Here is a 14,338-nt window from a genome sequence, read left to right as displayed (position 1 = left end):
ACCACCTGTGAGAAGAGACCAGCACCAACCTCTCTGCAGTGTCCTGTCAGGTAGTTGCAGAGAGCAATGAGGTCTCCCCTCAGCCTCCTCTTTTCCAAACTAAACAGCCCCAGCTCCCTCAGGAAGCCTCCCTCAGGGTCCTCCTCAAGGCTCCTCTCGAGCCACTGCTCACCCAGCCTGGATTTGTGCTTGGGATTGCCCTGACCCAGATGTGGGACCTGGCACTTGGCCTTGCTGAGCTCCACGAGGTTGGCAGCAGCTCTGCAGACAATAGGTGCTCAGTGCAGCGAGCAGCCTTGGCAGCAGGAGGCAGGGACAGGGAATGTTTGTACAGCAAGGTGTCTGCATGGACTTGGCACACTCTGAAGAGAAGCTCCTGGGTAGAGGATGCCCTGTTGAAACAGAGTCTGCAAAACACAGGCTTGGAGAATGAAAAAGAGACAAGATTTGAAGGGGGGCTGAGCAAATGAAGCTGCTTTTGTCCCATACCAAAGGATGAGGATTGCTAGGGATGAGGTTGGAATGCAGAGGGAGGAGCAGGCTTAGCTGGGGGCTTCCTCTTGTGGATTGCTGGGTGAAGATGAGTTCAGAGAGCCTGAGCTGCCAAGGAGTAGGGTGTCATGGCAGGTTGTTACATGTGGTTGGTGAGAAGGTCTTGGGCAGAAGCTCACTTCTGGTTGTGGCCACAGCCTTTGACAAGAAGCAAGGGAAGTCCTGGCTGAGGATGTGGCACGGTGCCAGCACAGCTGAGGTGAATGGCTGGCAGCATGCACAAAACTTCTCATTCTGAGCTCAACAGGAAGTGTTGGAGCATGGAGCTGCCTTGAAGCTCCTGCAAAGCCCTCAGCCTAAAGAGGGCTCTTGTGAATTTCCTTCCCAACCCAGAGCCTGGGGAGCAGCAGAGCTAATGAAGGTGGTTGTGCTGTGCCCAAGGAACTGCTCTGCCTGTAGCAGTTCTTGGGACAGGGACAGTTGAGTTGCTGGTTGGGTTCTGTGCTGTGTAGCAGAGGTGCTGAACTCAGCTGCATGGACAGATTCTCTAGGTAGCTGCTTTGAAACTTAGCCTGTCACAGCTTCCAGCTGTCAGATTTAGTTCCACTTAGCCTTAGCTGCCAGACATGAAGGTTGTTGGCTTGGTGAGGTGGAGAGAAACTGAAACCAAAGTATCTGGTGGCAGCTGTTGGGGAAAGAATGTAGCCTAAAGGATAGGATGTCAACTGGAGTGCTGGGGAGGGGCTGTAGTCCTTCTTGGAAAGGTGGAGGGTGATACAGAGAACAGCAAGGAAGGCAGTCAAGAGTATGAGCTGGGTCCTGCACAAGGACAGCTTAAAATAAAACTCCTTGGGAGAGGGTAGAGAAAAGGGAAAGGTGCAGCAGGTGCCTGTGGATGGATCAGCACAGGGAAAGGGAATGAGGAGTGATTGTTTCTTACTTCTCAGTAGCAGCAGGGGCAGGGACTGTCCAGCTGCAGACCCAGAAGGAACAGAAGAAGGTTGTTCTTCATGGAGGTAAACTCCTTGCCCCTTTAATTCCAAAGGCAGAGGCAAATTCCTGCCTGAAGAATCGGCTGAGGTATGGCAGGCACCAGAACGCTGCCTCTGGCTTAGCAAGGCCCTGAGCTGCAGGCAGCTGAGACACAGTCCCTGTGGGGTGTTGCATTGAGCTTAGTCCCTGGGTGTCAGGGAGCTGTCAGACCAGGAGGTGACTCAGGCAGGCTCTGCTCTGACCTGCTGTAGTGTTCTTACAGCCAGGCAGAGAGAGGGGTCACAGGAACCAGGGCTCTGAGAAACCCCAAGGCTGTGTAGTGGAAGGGCTAGGAGACAGTGGCTTCAACAGCAAAACCACATCCTGTGGGAACAGGGCTGAATTTTGAGCTTTGCTAGCTTGTTACAAAGTCATGGAGTGACAGGGGATAGCTTCAGGCTGGGAGGAGCTGGATTTAGATGAGACTTCACAAAGAGATTCTTCCCCATGAGGGTGGTGAGCAGGATGCCCGGAGGGGCAATGATGGTTCCAAGCCTGGCAATGTTCAAGGCCAGGCTGGATGAGGCCTTCAGCAGCCTGGGCTGGTGGGAGGTATCCTGCCCATGGCAGGGGGTTATAAGTGGATGATCTTGAAGGTCCCTTCCAACCCAACCCATTCCATGAGAGAAGTTTTGCTGGTCCTCAGGGCACTGCCTTGGCTTTGTGTGGCTCTTGCCATAAACTTAGCAAATTTCCAGTTACCTTTGCTTCAGGTTAAGTAGCCTCCTGTTGGGTTTTTTTTTCACCAGAAGGATATTTGCAGGACACTTAACAACCCTTCTCCTACATGAACTCACTGCAAGTAACCTGTTCCAAACTTGCCTTGCAGCTGGAGAATGCCAAGCTGTCCTCTGACCAGAATGACAAAGCCGCTGGGGCTGCTCGCGAGGAGCTGAAGGAGGCTTGCATGAGGATAGAGACCCTGACCTACCAGCTCTCCAGCCTGCAGAAACAGGTAAAGGCACTGCCCCTGGGGGCTGGCTGTGACATCTCTGCCCCTTGATCTGCTTCATTGCCTTCATTCAGGGACCTGTACCCCTTGTGCTGTACCTGGTGGGTGCCCACTGGGCGCCTGCTGACTGTCTCCCGTCTCCCTAGGCCAGCGCAGCGGAGGATCGCGTCCGGGAGCTGGAGGAGATGATGGCTGGGGAGAGGGAGAAGTTCAGGAAGATGCTGGATGCAAAGGAGAAGGAGATGACAGACATGAGGGACCAGATGCAGCTGCAGCTTACAGAGTACCAGGAGCTGCTGGATGTCAAGCTGGCGCTGGACATGGAGATCAGTGCTTACAGGAAACTCCTGGAAGGAGAAGAGGAAAGGTAGGTGCAGACTCCACCTTCTGCCCTGAACAGCAGGCACTGGGATTTGCATTCCTTACACTGCTTTTTATAGCAGCTGAGCAGGAGAGCTCCAGAACCTGAAGGGGATGCAGGAGAGCTGGACAGGGACTTTTTATAGGGGCTTGTAGGGACAGGCAAGGGGCAGTGACTTTGAGCTGGGAGAGGGAAGATTCAGAGTGGAGCTGCATTTCAATGTCTGGAGGGGACCTGCAGGCAGGCTGGGGAGGGACTGTTCAGAAGGGGCTGTGGGGATAGGCCAAGGGGCAGTGGTTTGAAAGTGGAGCAGGGCAGAGTTAGGTTGGACATCAGGAGGAAGCTCTGCACAGTGAGGGTGGGGAGACATTGGAACAGGTTGCCCAGGGAGGTGGTTGAGGCCACATCCCTGGAGATATTCAAGATCAGACTTCACAGGGCCCTGGGCAGCCTGCTCCAGCTGGAGGTGCCCCTGCTGCCTGCAGGGCTTGGACAAGATGCCCTTGGAGGGTCCCTTCCTATGCAGTGCAGTCTGTGGAGCTGTGCAGACCTCACTGGCAGTGCTTTCCATGGCACACAGAACTATGCTGCCAGGACACCTCCCCCCTTCTCCTGCCTGCAGTCCTGAGGGGCTCAGCCAGGCTGCTCTGTGAGTGCAGCAGCTGCTGGCTTTGTGTGGGACCTTCTGGAGCAGTTACTGAGAGGTTGGCTTCCTTGTGCTCAGGTTGAAGCTGTCTCCAAGCCCCTCCTCCCGTGTCACCGTGTCCCGGGCCACCTCCAGCAGCAGCAGCAGCAGCACCTCCCTCATCCGCTCCTCCCGCGGCAAGCGGAAACGCCTGGAGGCGGAGGAGCTGTCCGGCACCAGCGGCATCGGCACCGGCAGCATCAGTGGCAGCAGCAGCAGCAGCTTCCAGATGTCCCAGCAAGCTTCAGCTACAGGAAGTATCAGCATAGAGGAGATAGACCTGGAGGGCAAATATGTTCAGCTGAAGAACAACTCGGAGAAGGTGAGCGTCAGCAGAGCCCCTGCAGGGCCCCCAGGAGCAGCTCCACCGAGCCCTTGCACACAGCCTTTGGCAGCACAGGGGGGGCTTGGAGGGCAGGAGCTGTGCCACAAGGTGCAGCATCCTGCCCTGGTTCACAGGGACACTTGGAAGTTGAAGTGCTGGCATGAGAGGGGAATGCCTCTGGAGGAAGGGCTGAGAGGCCTGGGGGTGGTTAGTGTGGAGAGAAGGCTGAGAGGGGATCTCATTAATGGCTGTAAATGCCTTCAGGGTGGGTGTCAAGAGGAGGCCAGGCTGGGCCAGGCTCTTCTCAGCGATGTGCTGTGACACACAAGGTGCAGTGGACACAACCTGGAACCCAGGAGGTTCCATCTCAACATGAGGAGAAATTTGGGGATGAGGGTGCTGGAGGCCTGCTGACCAGAGAGGTTGTGGAGTCTCCTGTGGAGACCTTCAAGGCCCGTCTGTGTTCCTGTGTGACCTGCTCAGGGTGATCCTGCTCTGGCAGGGGGGCTGAACCTCCAGAGGTCCCTTCCAACCACCACCATTCTATGACTCTCTGAGGTTTGCTGTGGGGAAGAGAGCAGAGTTTGTGTCCCAGATACCTGAACATGTTCATGCACAGAGCCCTGCTGGCCCCAGGCAGAACCTTTTTGTGTGCACTGTGGATCTTGCTGGATGCCCTCATGGCAGTTACAGTTCAGACTGGGAGTGGGTACAGAAAAATACTTTCAAGTTGGAGTGCAGTGTCTAACAAGCATGTAAATAGATTTCTATTTACATTAATGACAAAGAGACCTAGAGAAAGCTCTGGGGCCTGCTTGCTCTGTTTTGCTCACCCTGAATAACCTTTTGACTCTCTCCACCAGGATCAGTCTTTGGGTAACTGGAGACTGAAGAGACAAATTGGAGATGGAGAAGAAATTGCTTACAAATTTACTCCCAAGTATGTCCTCAGAGCTGGGCAGACTGTAACAGTAAGTGGAACTTGCAGTATGATCAACCCCACTTTCTGCTGCTGGTACTGTGGCCATGGTGAAGCTGACATTGGCTGCTTTCATGGAGCTCACTTCAGAGGAGCAGGATTTCAGTCAGAAAAAGGTGGAAGAGAAATGAGGAAGGGCTTGTAGTGAGAGGATGAGAGAGAAATGATTGAAGCTTGAGGAGGGCAGAGTGAGACTGGACATGAGGAAGAAATTCAAAGTGAGGGTGGGGAGAGCCTGGCACAGGTTGCCCAGGGAGGCTGTGGCTGCCTCCTGCCTGGAGGTGTTCAGGGCCAGGCTGGATGAGGCCTTGAGCAGCCTGGGCTGGTGGGAGGTGTCCCTGCCCATGGCAGGGGGTTGGAGCTGATCTTTAAAGTCCTTTCCAACCCAAACCTATCTATGAGATTGCATTTCTGCCTGTGCCCCAAACTGGCAAACACTGAGGTGCTCATAAAGCTGAAGAAGGTATCTCAGGGCAGGGGGGGAGTCAAGGCCTGTTTCAGACACCTTTGCCTGGCTTTGGACCACGAATCCTCCTGAACATCGTCATGGAACAACATTGCAGGGCACTCATTCAGTCTGGTAGGCTGGAGTCAAGTTCAGGACAAGACATTCTCAGCCTACAGGAGTTGCTTTTCTGTAGTTAGGATTTTATTCTCAGCCTGCACCAAATATTCTTTCAGAGGGGGGGAAAAAAATTGACTTTCAGTCAGCTTCAGGTACTTCTGCCTAAGCATCAACTGCTCAAAGGAAAGCTTAGACTGATAGACTTAACCAAGCTGCCTTTGTGTCTTGGCCCCACAGAGTGCAGTCCCTGAGGCAGTGCTGGGGGCAAGGTTTGCATTCAGCAGAGCAGTGATGACTGGTGGTGAAAGCAGAGGGAAAGTGCCAGGAGAGTTCAGGGCCAGAAGCTGGATGTGGAGAGAGCAAGAGAATGAAGGGGTTCTGTGTATTTAAATGGAGTATGCCCAAAGAGCTCATGCCAGGATGTCTTTCTCTCCAGATTTGGGGTGCAGATGCAGGAGTATCTCACAGCCCCCCCTCTGTGCTGGTGTGGAAGAACCAAGGCAGCTGGGGCACCGGAGGCAACATCCGCACATACCTCGTGAACTCGGAGGGAGAGGTGAGCTGGGGCTGCAGGAGGGAGCCTGGGCTGGGGCTGCCTGGGCTGGGGCTGCAGGGGGAAGCTATGGGCTGAGCTATCTCCCAGGCTGGCTGTTGGGGCAGGGGACCCAAAGAAAGCTGGATTCTAAGATCTTACTGTCATCCTAAACCACCCAGGGAGGGGCTGGAGTCCCCATCCCTGGAGGTGTTCAGGAAATGTCTCCATGTGGCCCTTGGGGCCAAGGTTTAGTGGCTGTGGTGGTATTAGGTTGATGACTCTTAGAGACCTTTTCCAATCCAAACAGTTCTATGGAACTGAAGAGAGCTTCCAGCAGTGAAATCCTGAACCCCCTGCACATAGCACTGGGGGTCTGGGGAAATGCTGGGAAGCTGCTCACCATCCTGATTACATCACAGACTCTTCTCCTGCAGTAGAAAACCACCCTGCAGCAGATGGTGGGGTTGGAGTTTGTGTGTTTTCATTGCAGACCCAAATCAGTACTGCTGGCAGTTCAGAGTCCCACTCTGCAGTGACCACAATGCTCTGGGGTGCAGTGTCAATAGTAACCTAGGAAGACAGCTGGAGGGCTGCCAGAAGGCTCCTCTGCCTTCTGCCCACAGCCAAAAACCCACGAGCATCCCTCCAGAAAACTCCTGCAAGGGAGCTTTGTGCTTTGCCTGGTGTCCCTAAGAGTGCCATTATCCCAGGGAGCTGATGGAAGCAGGGGAGGGAAGCAGGCACAGTTGTGTGGAACACTGCAGGGACAGCAGCACAGGGCAAGGCAGGAGGTCACTGTACAAACAGGGGGCACAGCTGAGGGTGGGCATGGGAGTGGTTAAACTGCTGCTGAAAACACTGCAGATCCAGGTCCCTGCCACTGTGGCTGCCTTCAGCATCCTTGCTCAGAGCTGTCTGCTGAGGGCAGCTTCTTCCACAAGCAGAAATTCACAGCTGTGGCATCAGGGCTTCAGAAGAATTCCTTACTGCTGAGAAGTGTTAAAAAGGAATTAGTACTAAAGGAAGCTTCCTGGAGGTTTGGAACTGGTTTTAGGGCCTGGTTTGGAAGGCTGTCCTGGAATATTTAGTAGAGATTGGGGATGTTCTTTGTGCTGTGTAAGCATCCTGAGGAACTTTCCCACACTGCAGTGTGTGTCTCAGCTGGGGCTGCTCTGAGCTTGTGTAAAATTATCTGATGACCACTTGAAACACAGCTGCTTCCTCTCCACTCCCTGGCTGATGACAGAGAATTCATTCCTGAAGCTAAATTGCATTATCATGCCTTCAGTGCTGCAGAGAGGAATGTTGTTGTGGCTTGCAGGAGATTACCAGAGGCTGCTTGCAGAGCAAACATTGAATCCAGGGCAGGTGGCTGTAAACCTCCCAGGATCCAACGAGGGAATGACATTGGTGGTTCAGCAAAACCTTGGAGCTGGACATAGACTGCTGGCAGCTCCTTAGCCTTATCATGTTAGGAAGAAATTGTTGAGACTGAGGGTGGGGAGAGCCTGGCACAGGTTGTCCAGGGAGTTTGTGGCTGCTTCCTGCCTGGAGGTGTTGAAGGCCAGGCTGGATGAGGCCTTGAGCAAGCTGTGCTGGTGGGAGGTGTCCCTGCCCATGGAGGGGGGTTGGGACCAGATGATCTTGAAGGTCCCTTCCATCCCAAAGCTTTCTGGGAATCTGTGAGTCTCTGGTTCATGCTCTGGCTGAGTCTCTGCTTGCTTCCCTGGGTCTCTGCCCCTGTGCAGGAGGTCGCAGTGAGAAACGTTACCAAGTCCATGGTGCGAGAGAACGAAGAGGAGGAGGATGAGGCAGAGTTTGGAGAAGATGATCTTTTCAACCAACAGGTAATGAGATTTAGACCAGGTGGTTAACTTGTGCCTCCTTGGCTGGATTCATCAGCTACAAGTTTTAGCAGGGATCCCTTCAGCTTTCAGTGGCCCTGAGGCCCCTGCTCCCCTGTCCCGATGGGTGCTGGCAGAGGGCTGAAGCCTGCGGTGTGGCCTCAGTGCAGCCTGAGTGGTTTGGCCAGGACCTGCTGTGTGAACAACAGTGGTGCAGCTCAGGCAGGGGCTGAGGCCAACTCAGATGCCACAGTGTCTGTGGGAGTGCAGGACAGGTTACAGGTTAGAGCACTGCAGGGACAGAGGCGGCTTTGGGGGCTGTTAATGTTGGGTTTAGCAGTCGGTGTTCTCCCAGTCCAGCATTTGCCTCTCTGTGAAAGGGTCTGGGGAGACAGAAAATAACCACTGGGAAAGACAATCACTGGTATAAAAAAGTGTATTACTCTACAGACTATAAATTAGTGACTCTGCTAGAAGTTAATGACTCCATGTTGCTATAGATTAATGGCTGTGCTGCCATCCCAGGAGAGCTGGGCAGAGGGGAACCTTATGAAGGTTCTACACTAGTAAGGACTAGTGTAGAGTCCTGCACCTGGGGAGAAACAGCAGCAGGCACCAGTGCAGTGCAGGGGTGGTCCTGCTGGAAAGCAGCTCCATGGAGAAGCCCCTTGGAGCCCTAGTGGGCAGGGAGTTCTCCATGGGGCAGCAATGTGGCCCATGGGATCCTGGGGTGCATCAAGAAAAGTGTGGCCAGCAGGTCTAGGGAGATTCTTCTCCAACTCTGCTCTGCCCTGGTGAGACCACACCTGGAATACTGAGTCCAGTTCTGGGCTCCCCAGTTCAAGAGGGACAAAGATCTGCTGGAGAGAGTCCAGCAGAGGCTACAAGGATGCTGAAGGGACTGCAGCACTGCCTGGTGAGGAGAGGCTGAGAGCCCTGGGGCTGCTCAGTCTGGAGAGGAGAAGACACAGAGGGGATCTGATCAATGTCTATCAATAGCTGAGGGCTGGGGGTCAGGAGGGAGGGGACAGGGCCAGGCTCTGCTCAGTTGCACCCTGGGACAGGCCAAGGGGCAATGGATGGAAACTGCAGCACAGGAGGTTCCACCTCAACATGAGGAGGAACTTCTGCACTGTGAGGGTCCCAGAGCCCTGGAGCAGGCTGCCCAGAGAGGTTGTGGAGTCTCCTTCTCTGGAGCCTTTCCAGCCCCATCTGGATGTGTTCTGGGCCCCTCAGTTTAAGAAGGACATTGAGGCTCTTGAACATGTCCAGAGAAGGGCAACAAAGCTGGGGAGAGGCCTTGAGCACAGCCCTAGGAGGAGAGGCTGAGGGAGCTGGGGTTGCTTAGCCTGGAGAAGAGGAGACTCAGGGGTGACCTTATTACTCTCTACAACTACCTGAAGGGAGGTTGTAGACAGATGGATGTTGGTCTCTTCTCCCAGGCAGCCAGCACCAGCACAAGAGGACACAGTCTCAGGCTGCGCCAGGGGAGGTTTAGGTTGGATGTTAGGAAGAAGTTCTACACAGAGAGAGTGATTGCCCATTGGAATGGGCTGCCTGGGGAGGTGGTGGAGTCGCCATCATTAGAGGTGTTCAGGAGGAGACTTGATGGGGTGCTTGGTGCCATGGGTTAGTTGTTTAGGTGGTGTTGGATTGGTTGATGGGTTGGACACAATGATCTTGAAGGTCTCTTCCAACCTGGTTTATTCTATGTATTCTATGTTATTGTGCCCCTGTACTCTGCATTGGTTAGGCCACACCTTGAGTACTGTGTCCAGTTCTGGGCCCCTCAGTTTAAGAAGGACATTGAAACACTTGAAGGTGTCCAGAGAAGGGCAACAAGGCTGGGGAGAGGCCTTGAGCACAGCCCTATGAGGAGAGGCTGAGGGAGCTGGGGTTGCTTAGCCTGGAGAAGAGAAGGATCAGGGGTGACCTCATTGCCCTCTACAACTACCTGAAAGGTGGTTGTAGACAGGAAGGGGTTGGTCTCTTCTCCCAGGCAACCAGCACCAGAACAAGAGGACACAGTCTCAAGCTGTGCCAGGGGAGGTTTAGACTCGAAGTGAGGAGAAAGTTCTTCACTGAGCGAGTCGTTCGTCATTGGGATGTGCTGCCCAGGGAGGTGGTGGAGTCACTATCCCTGGAGGTGTTCAAGGGGAGATTGGACGTGACACTTGGTGCCATGGTCTAGTTGTGAGGTCTGTTGGGACAGGTTGGACTTGATGATCCTGGGGGGTCTCTTCCAACCTTAGTTATACTGTGAGACTGTGAGACTGTGATACCTCCTGCAGCGCTGGGGCCCGGGAGCTGCCGAGACCTGAACTCAAACCATCTCTGTCTTGTTTCACAGGGGGATCCCAGAACAACCTCCAGAGGATGCTCAGTGATGTGAAGAAAGAAAAAAACAGGAAAGGAAAGAAAAAAAACCCCACCACACAAAAAAGACCCCTATTATTTGCTCTTTCTCTTCATTAATTTCCTTTTTATTTTTGCTATATTTTTTTTTCCCTCCTTCCTCCCCTCCCCCCCCCTTCCAGAGCCACTGAAAACTATTTTTATATGCATCATCTGATTTCTTTGAGGTTTACTCCTTGGTACATTTTTATATATAAAAAAAAATAGCAAAAAGAAAGAAAAAAAAAAACAAAAACCAAACAACAAAGAAGTCTCTTTCCTGAAGAAATCTTGCCAGGATTTTTAACAGATTCTTTTATTTCCCCCCCCCACCCTCTCCCCTTCTTCCCCCTCCCCCCTTCCTCCCTTTCCCCCTCTCTTAAAACTCTATTGGAATGCAGCATTTTGCTCCCCCCCCTCCCCCAGGACAGAGTTGAAAGTCTTCTGTGGCAAACCAGCAGCAAAGAAGTTTCTAGCTGAAATGGGATGAGGCTCCTTGAGTGTGTGGTGAATCTGGGACTGCAGAGCTAATCAGGAGAGCACCCCCACCCCCCACCCCAAAAAAAAACCCTAAAAGAAATAATCAAACACACACCCCCCAAAAAAAACTCAACAAACTAAACCTCCAAACCCTCTCAAAATCAAATAAAGGAAGCGAAAAAGGCCACTCTGAGAAAGTGTTTTCACCTGCAGGGCCCCAGGAGGGATCCCCAGTGCTGCCTCCTTGCCTGGTCCCCTCAGCAATGCCCTAATCAGGAAGATTAGACACCCCCCCCCCCCCAAATTGATCAGTGATGCTGCTGCACCGATGGGGAGCTGCATTTTGGACACTCTTGGCTCGGGCTGGTGGCATCTTGTCCTGCCCCAGGGTCTGGCAGCTTAGTGGTAGAACAGCTGAGCCTGCCAGCAGCTCCCCTCCGTGCTGCCTGCAGGCACAGAGCTGGGGCTCTGCTCACTGAGCGCTGCCAGCACCCCAAGGTGTGGAGCTGCCCACCCCAGAACTCAGCCTGCCAGCAGCTCCCCTCCCTGCTGTCACTGCAGACATGGAGGGTTGGGGCTCTGCTCACTAGACACTCAGCACCCCAAGGTGTGGAGCTGGCAAGCCCACACTTGCTGTTTCCAGGGGAGTTTGCCCTTGTCCCAGGTGAGGCTTTGTCAAACCATGGCCACGAGCTGTGCTGTGCAGCCTGCCTGGTGACTGAAAGCTTTTGGCCTGCTCAGCACTGAGCAGGGGTTTCAGATTTTAGCTGTTAAAACCTCTTTTACTATTGGCAGTGATAAAAAAATGCCCATTTTCGAGGTTATCCTCTGTAACCTGTTGGCTTGTTTTAATCAGATGCAGCTTGTCCATGCTTCTCTGTTCAGAGGGGGCACTGCCAGCTGTCCTCAGGAGCAGCACTTGCAAAACAGGACAGAAAGAGCTGAATTGCCTTTTTCTTAACCAGGAACTGCTGCTGCTGCTCAGGACACAGGCTCTGAGTGCTTAGATGCCCCAGGGAAAGGCACAGCAGTGCTGGGTGCACAGAGTGCCCTGTGTGAGCAAGCAGGTGGCTTTGACTGCAGGCTGAGGATGCATTTATCTGACAGTGTCCCTTCAGCTGCTGCATTTCAGTGGAGCTCCCTCTGACTCTGATTCCATGTAGCAGTGCATCCTCCAGCACCAGGAGGAATACTTGACTGCTCCAAAGAATGTATTGGCTCCTGTCCAAACAAACCTGGGGTTGGTTTTTAATTGGGTTGCTTTTGTTTCGGTTGTTTCCCCCCTTCCCCTCCCCCCTCCCCCAGCAGTTATTAGTTTGGATACAGAATTTGGATACTCTTTGATGCCAGCATAGATTCCTGTGGTTTTTACCTGCACTCCTGAACTCTGATCTTGTCATTCAAGTAGTTTAGACTCCTCAAACAAGCTCCAAGGTTCGGTGTTTTCGGTGGCTTTTGGACATTCTGTTCTCCGAAGAGTTTTGTGACTGACAGATATAACCTAGGAGGTCAGTTTAGTGGCTTTGACTGATGGCTTTGTAATGCAAGCAGGGTGGGAAGAAAAGGGGGGGAGGGGAGGGGAGGGGGGGAGGGGTCGTGGGAACTTAGGGATTTTATGTTGCCATTTAAAACAAAGGAATGGATCCGAGGGCTGCTTTCCTCTGACATCACTGAAGTGAAGCTGATAGCAAAGCAGAGATCTCTTGGGATCCATTCTCAGCTCATCAGCTGGGCAAAGCAGTCCAAGATTTGGCTGTTGGGGCTACCTAGGGATCTCCATTCTCAGCTCATCAGCTGGGCAAAGCAGTCTAAGATTTGGCTGTTGGGGCTACCTAGGGATCGACTTTGGCTATTGGTTGTTTTATTTCTCATGGAGTTTTCCCACTCTGCTTGAGTAGAAGGTTAAATATGTAGTAAATAATCTCTCTCTCTCTCTCTCTCTCTCTCTCTGTAAAATGTATCTAGTGAAATTATGTTTCTCAGACATACTGTTGCCAATTACCTTGTCTCAATTAGCTGTTATGCAAATGAATGCAATCAAGGTAGAAGCATTTTTTGCAGAGCACCTTCCAACCACTGGGACAGCATTTCCCTGCCTGACCCACACAGCTTCCAGCCCAGAGCTGCATCCTGGTGTTGAGGGCTTTGGGCTTGCTCTGGGCCTTGTTTTTGTTGCTTTTGGTTTTATTTGCCTCAAGGTCTGTATTTATTTGTTTTAACGTTGGCCAGTTTGCAGATTGCTTCACCCTGCTGGAGGTGGTGATTGTTCTGTGAGCTTAACTACCACAGCCCTGACTCTGGAGCTCATTTGCATTTGGGTTTGGGTTGTGGGTTTTGTTTTCCTGTGATGTTTTGGGGTTTTTTTTCCTCTGTAGAGGTTTGGGGCTAGGAGAGGCAGCTGGAATGAGGAAAAATCCTCTTGCTACCTGAGCCATAGTTTTCTCAACAGCTACTGTACAGGGAATGTGTCTTGGAGCCTTAAGGGCTGCTGCTGGCAGATCCTCTGTGAGCAGCGCCCTGCCCTTCAGGAGCAGGCTGCAGAAGTTGTCCTTCTTGTGCAGCTGTGTCCTTTAGCTTAGCTGATTCCTCAGACCCACCTTTAGGCATCTCCTGCTATCCAGCTGGACTGGCAGGGTGGGGAGGGCTGAATGCCAGCAGCCTGAGTGGACGTGGGGGATTCTCTCACCTCAGGGCTTGCACAAAGGCTACTACTAAACCCATGGCAAAGAATCCCTGGCTGCAAGTGACAGGACAGAAAAACTACTACTGTATTCCACACCCCTTCCTCCTTGCTGGGGGGGGGGAGTTCCTAGAGGCCATCCTTCCCTCTTGCTTCTGCTGCTGAGCTCCAGTGTTAACAGCACCATCCTGTTCAGCTTTGTGCTCCAGACTGGGAGGGTTTGGAGCTTTTACCAATCCAAAAAGGATAGTTTCTTTTTCCCCCCTTTTCCCAAGGTTAGATTTCCCCCTGCCCCCCTCATTTTCAGGCTAATCAAAGTGGGTCTGTTCCAATACAATCCAGTGTCCCCTCACCCTCTTTTCCTCTCTGATCCTCTGCCTGACCCACTGATGAAGAAGCTGGAGGCTGGTCAGTGCTTCTGCCCCAGCATCCTGGGATCAGGTGTGGAGCTCAAAGGAGAAAGAGATTTGCCTTGTCAGGAGGAAAAAAATCTCTCTGGTTAGGGAAGTGAACCAGTGTGTAGCTTTTATCACCTGAGTGTAACTCCTCATGTTCCTACTCCAGGAACACAGCTTACTCTGGCTGAAGGAGTAAAAGTGATTGCTTAGTGGTTCTCACTAGTTAGAAGGGAAAGGAGCAGCAGCATGGCTGCAGGGGCAGAGTTAAAGCCAGTCATTCATTGTGTAGATCATGGCAGAATCTCAAATAAAAGGCACCAAACACCCCCAGCTCCTCCTGCAAACACACTCAGCTACTCCTACAAACACCCCCAGCTCCTGCAAACACCCCCAGCTGCTCCTACAAACACCCCCAGCTCCTCCTGCAAACACACTCAGCTCCTCCTACAAACACCCCCAGCTCCTCCTGCAAACACACTCAGCTACTCCTACAAACACCCCCAGCTCCTCCTGCAAACACACTCAGCTGCTCCTACAAACACCCCCAGCTCCTCCTGCAAACACACTCAGCTGCTCCTACAAACACCCCCAGCTCCTCCTGCAAACACACTCAGCT

The 14,338-nt window shown here is 52.8% G+C and overlaps 1 protein-coding gene across 1 annotated transcript in view; it reads left to right on the top strand.

Moving 5' to 3' along the window:
- LMNB2 (lamin B2) overlaps window positions 1-10,182 on the top strand; it is a 36,945-nt gene extending 26,763 nt beyond the window's left edge. The window contains exons 6-12 of the mRNA XM_054175283.1: window positions 2,354-2,479; window positions 2,623-2,843; window positions 3,562-3,844; window positions 4,711-4,818; window positions 5,828-5,947; window positions 7,675-7,773; window positions 10,121-10,182. Of these exons, the coding sequence (XP_054031258.1) occupies window positions 2,354-2,479; window positions 2,623-2,843; window positions 3,562-3,844; window positions 4,711-4,818; window positions 5,828-5,947; window positions 7,675-7,773; window positions 10,121-10,162 (999 nt within the window). The 3' untranslated portion in view covers window positions 10,163-10,182. The remainder of the gene's footprint in view (window positions 1-2,353; window positions 2,480-2,622; window positions 2,844-3,561; window positions 3,845-4,710; window positions 4,819-5,827; window positions 5,948-7,674; window positions 7,774-10,120) is intronic.
- The last annotated feature ends 4,156 nt before the right edge of the window (window positions 10,183-14,338 follow it).

This window comes from Dryobates pubescens, chromosome 31 (genome assembly GCF_014839835.1).
Source record: "Dryobates pubescens isolate bDryPub1 chromosome 31, bDryPub1.pri, whole genome shotgun sequence".
Lineage (NCBI taxonomy): Eukaryota > Metazoa > Chordata > Aves > Piciformes > Picidae > Dryobates > Dryobates pubescens.
This window is presented reverse-complemented; position numbering and strand designations above follow the sequence as displayed.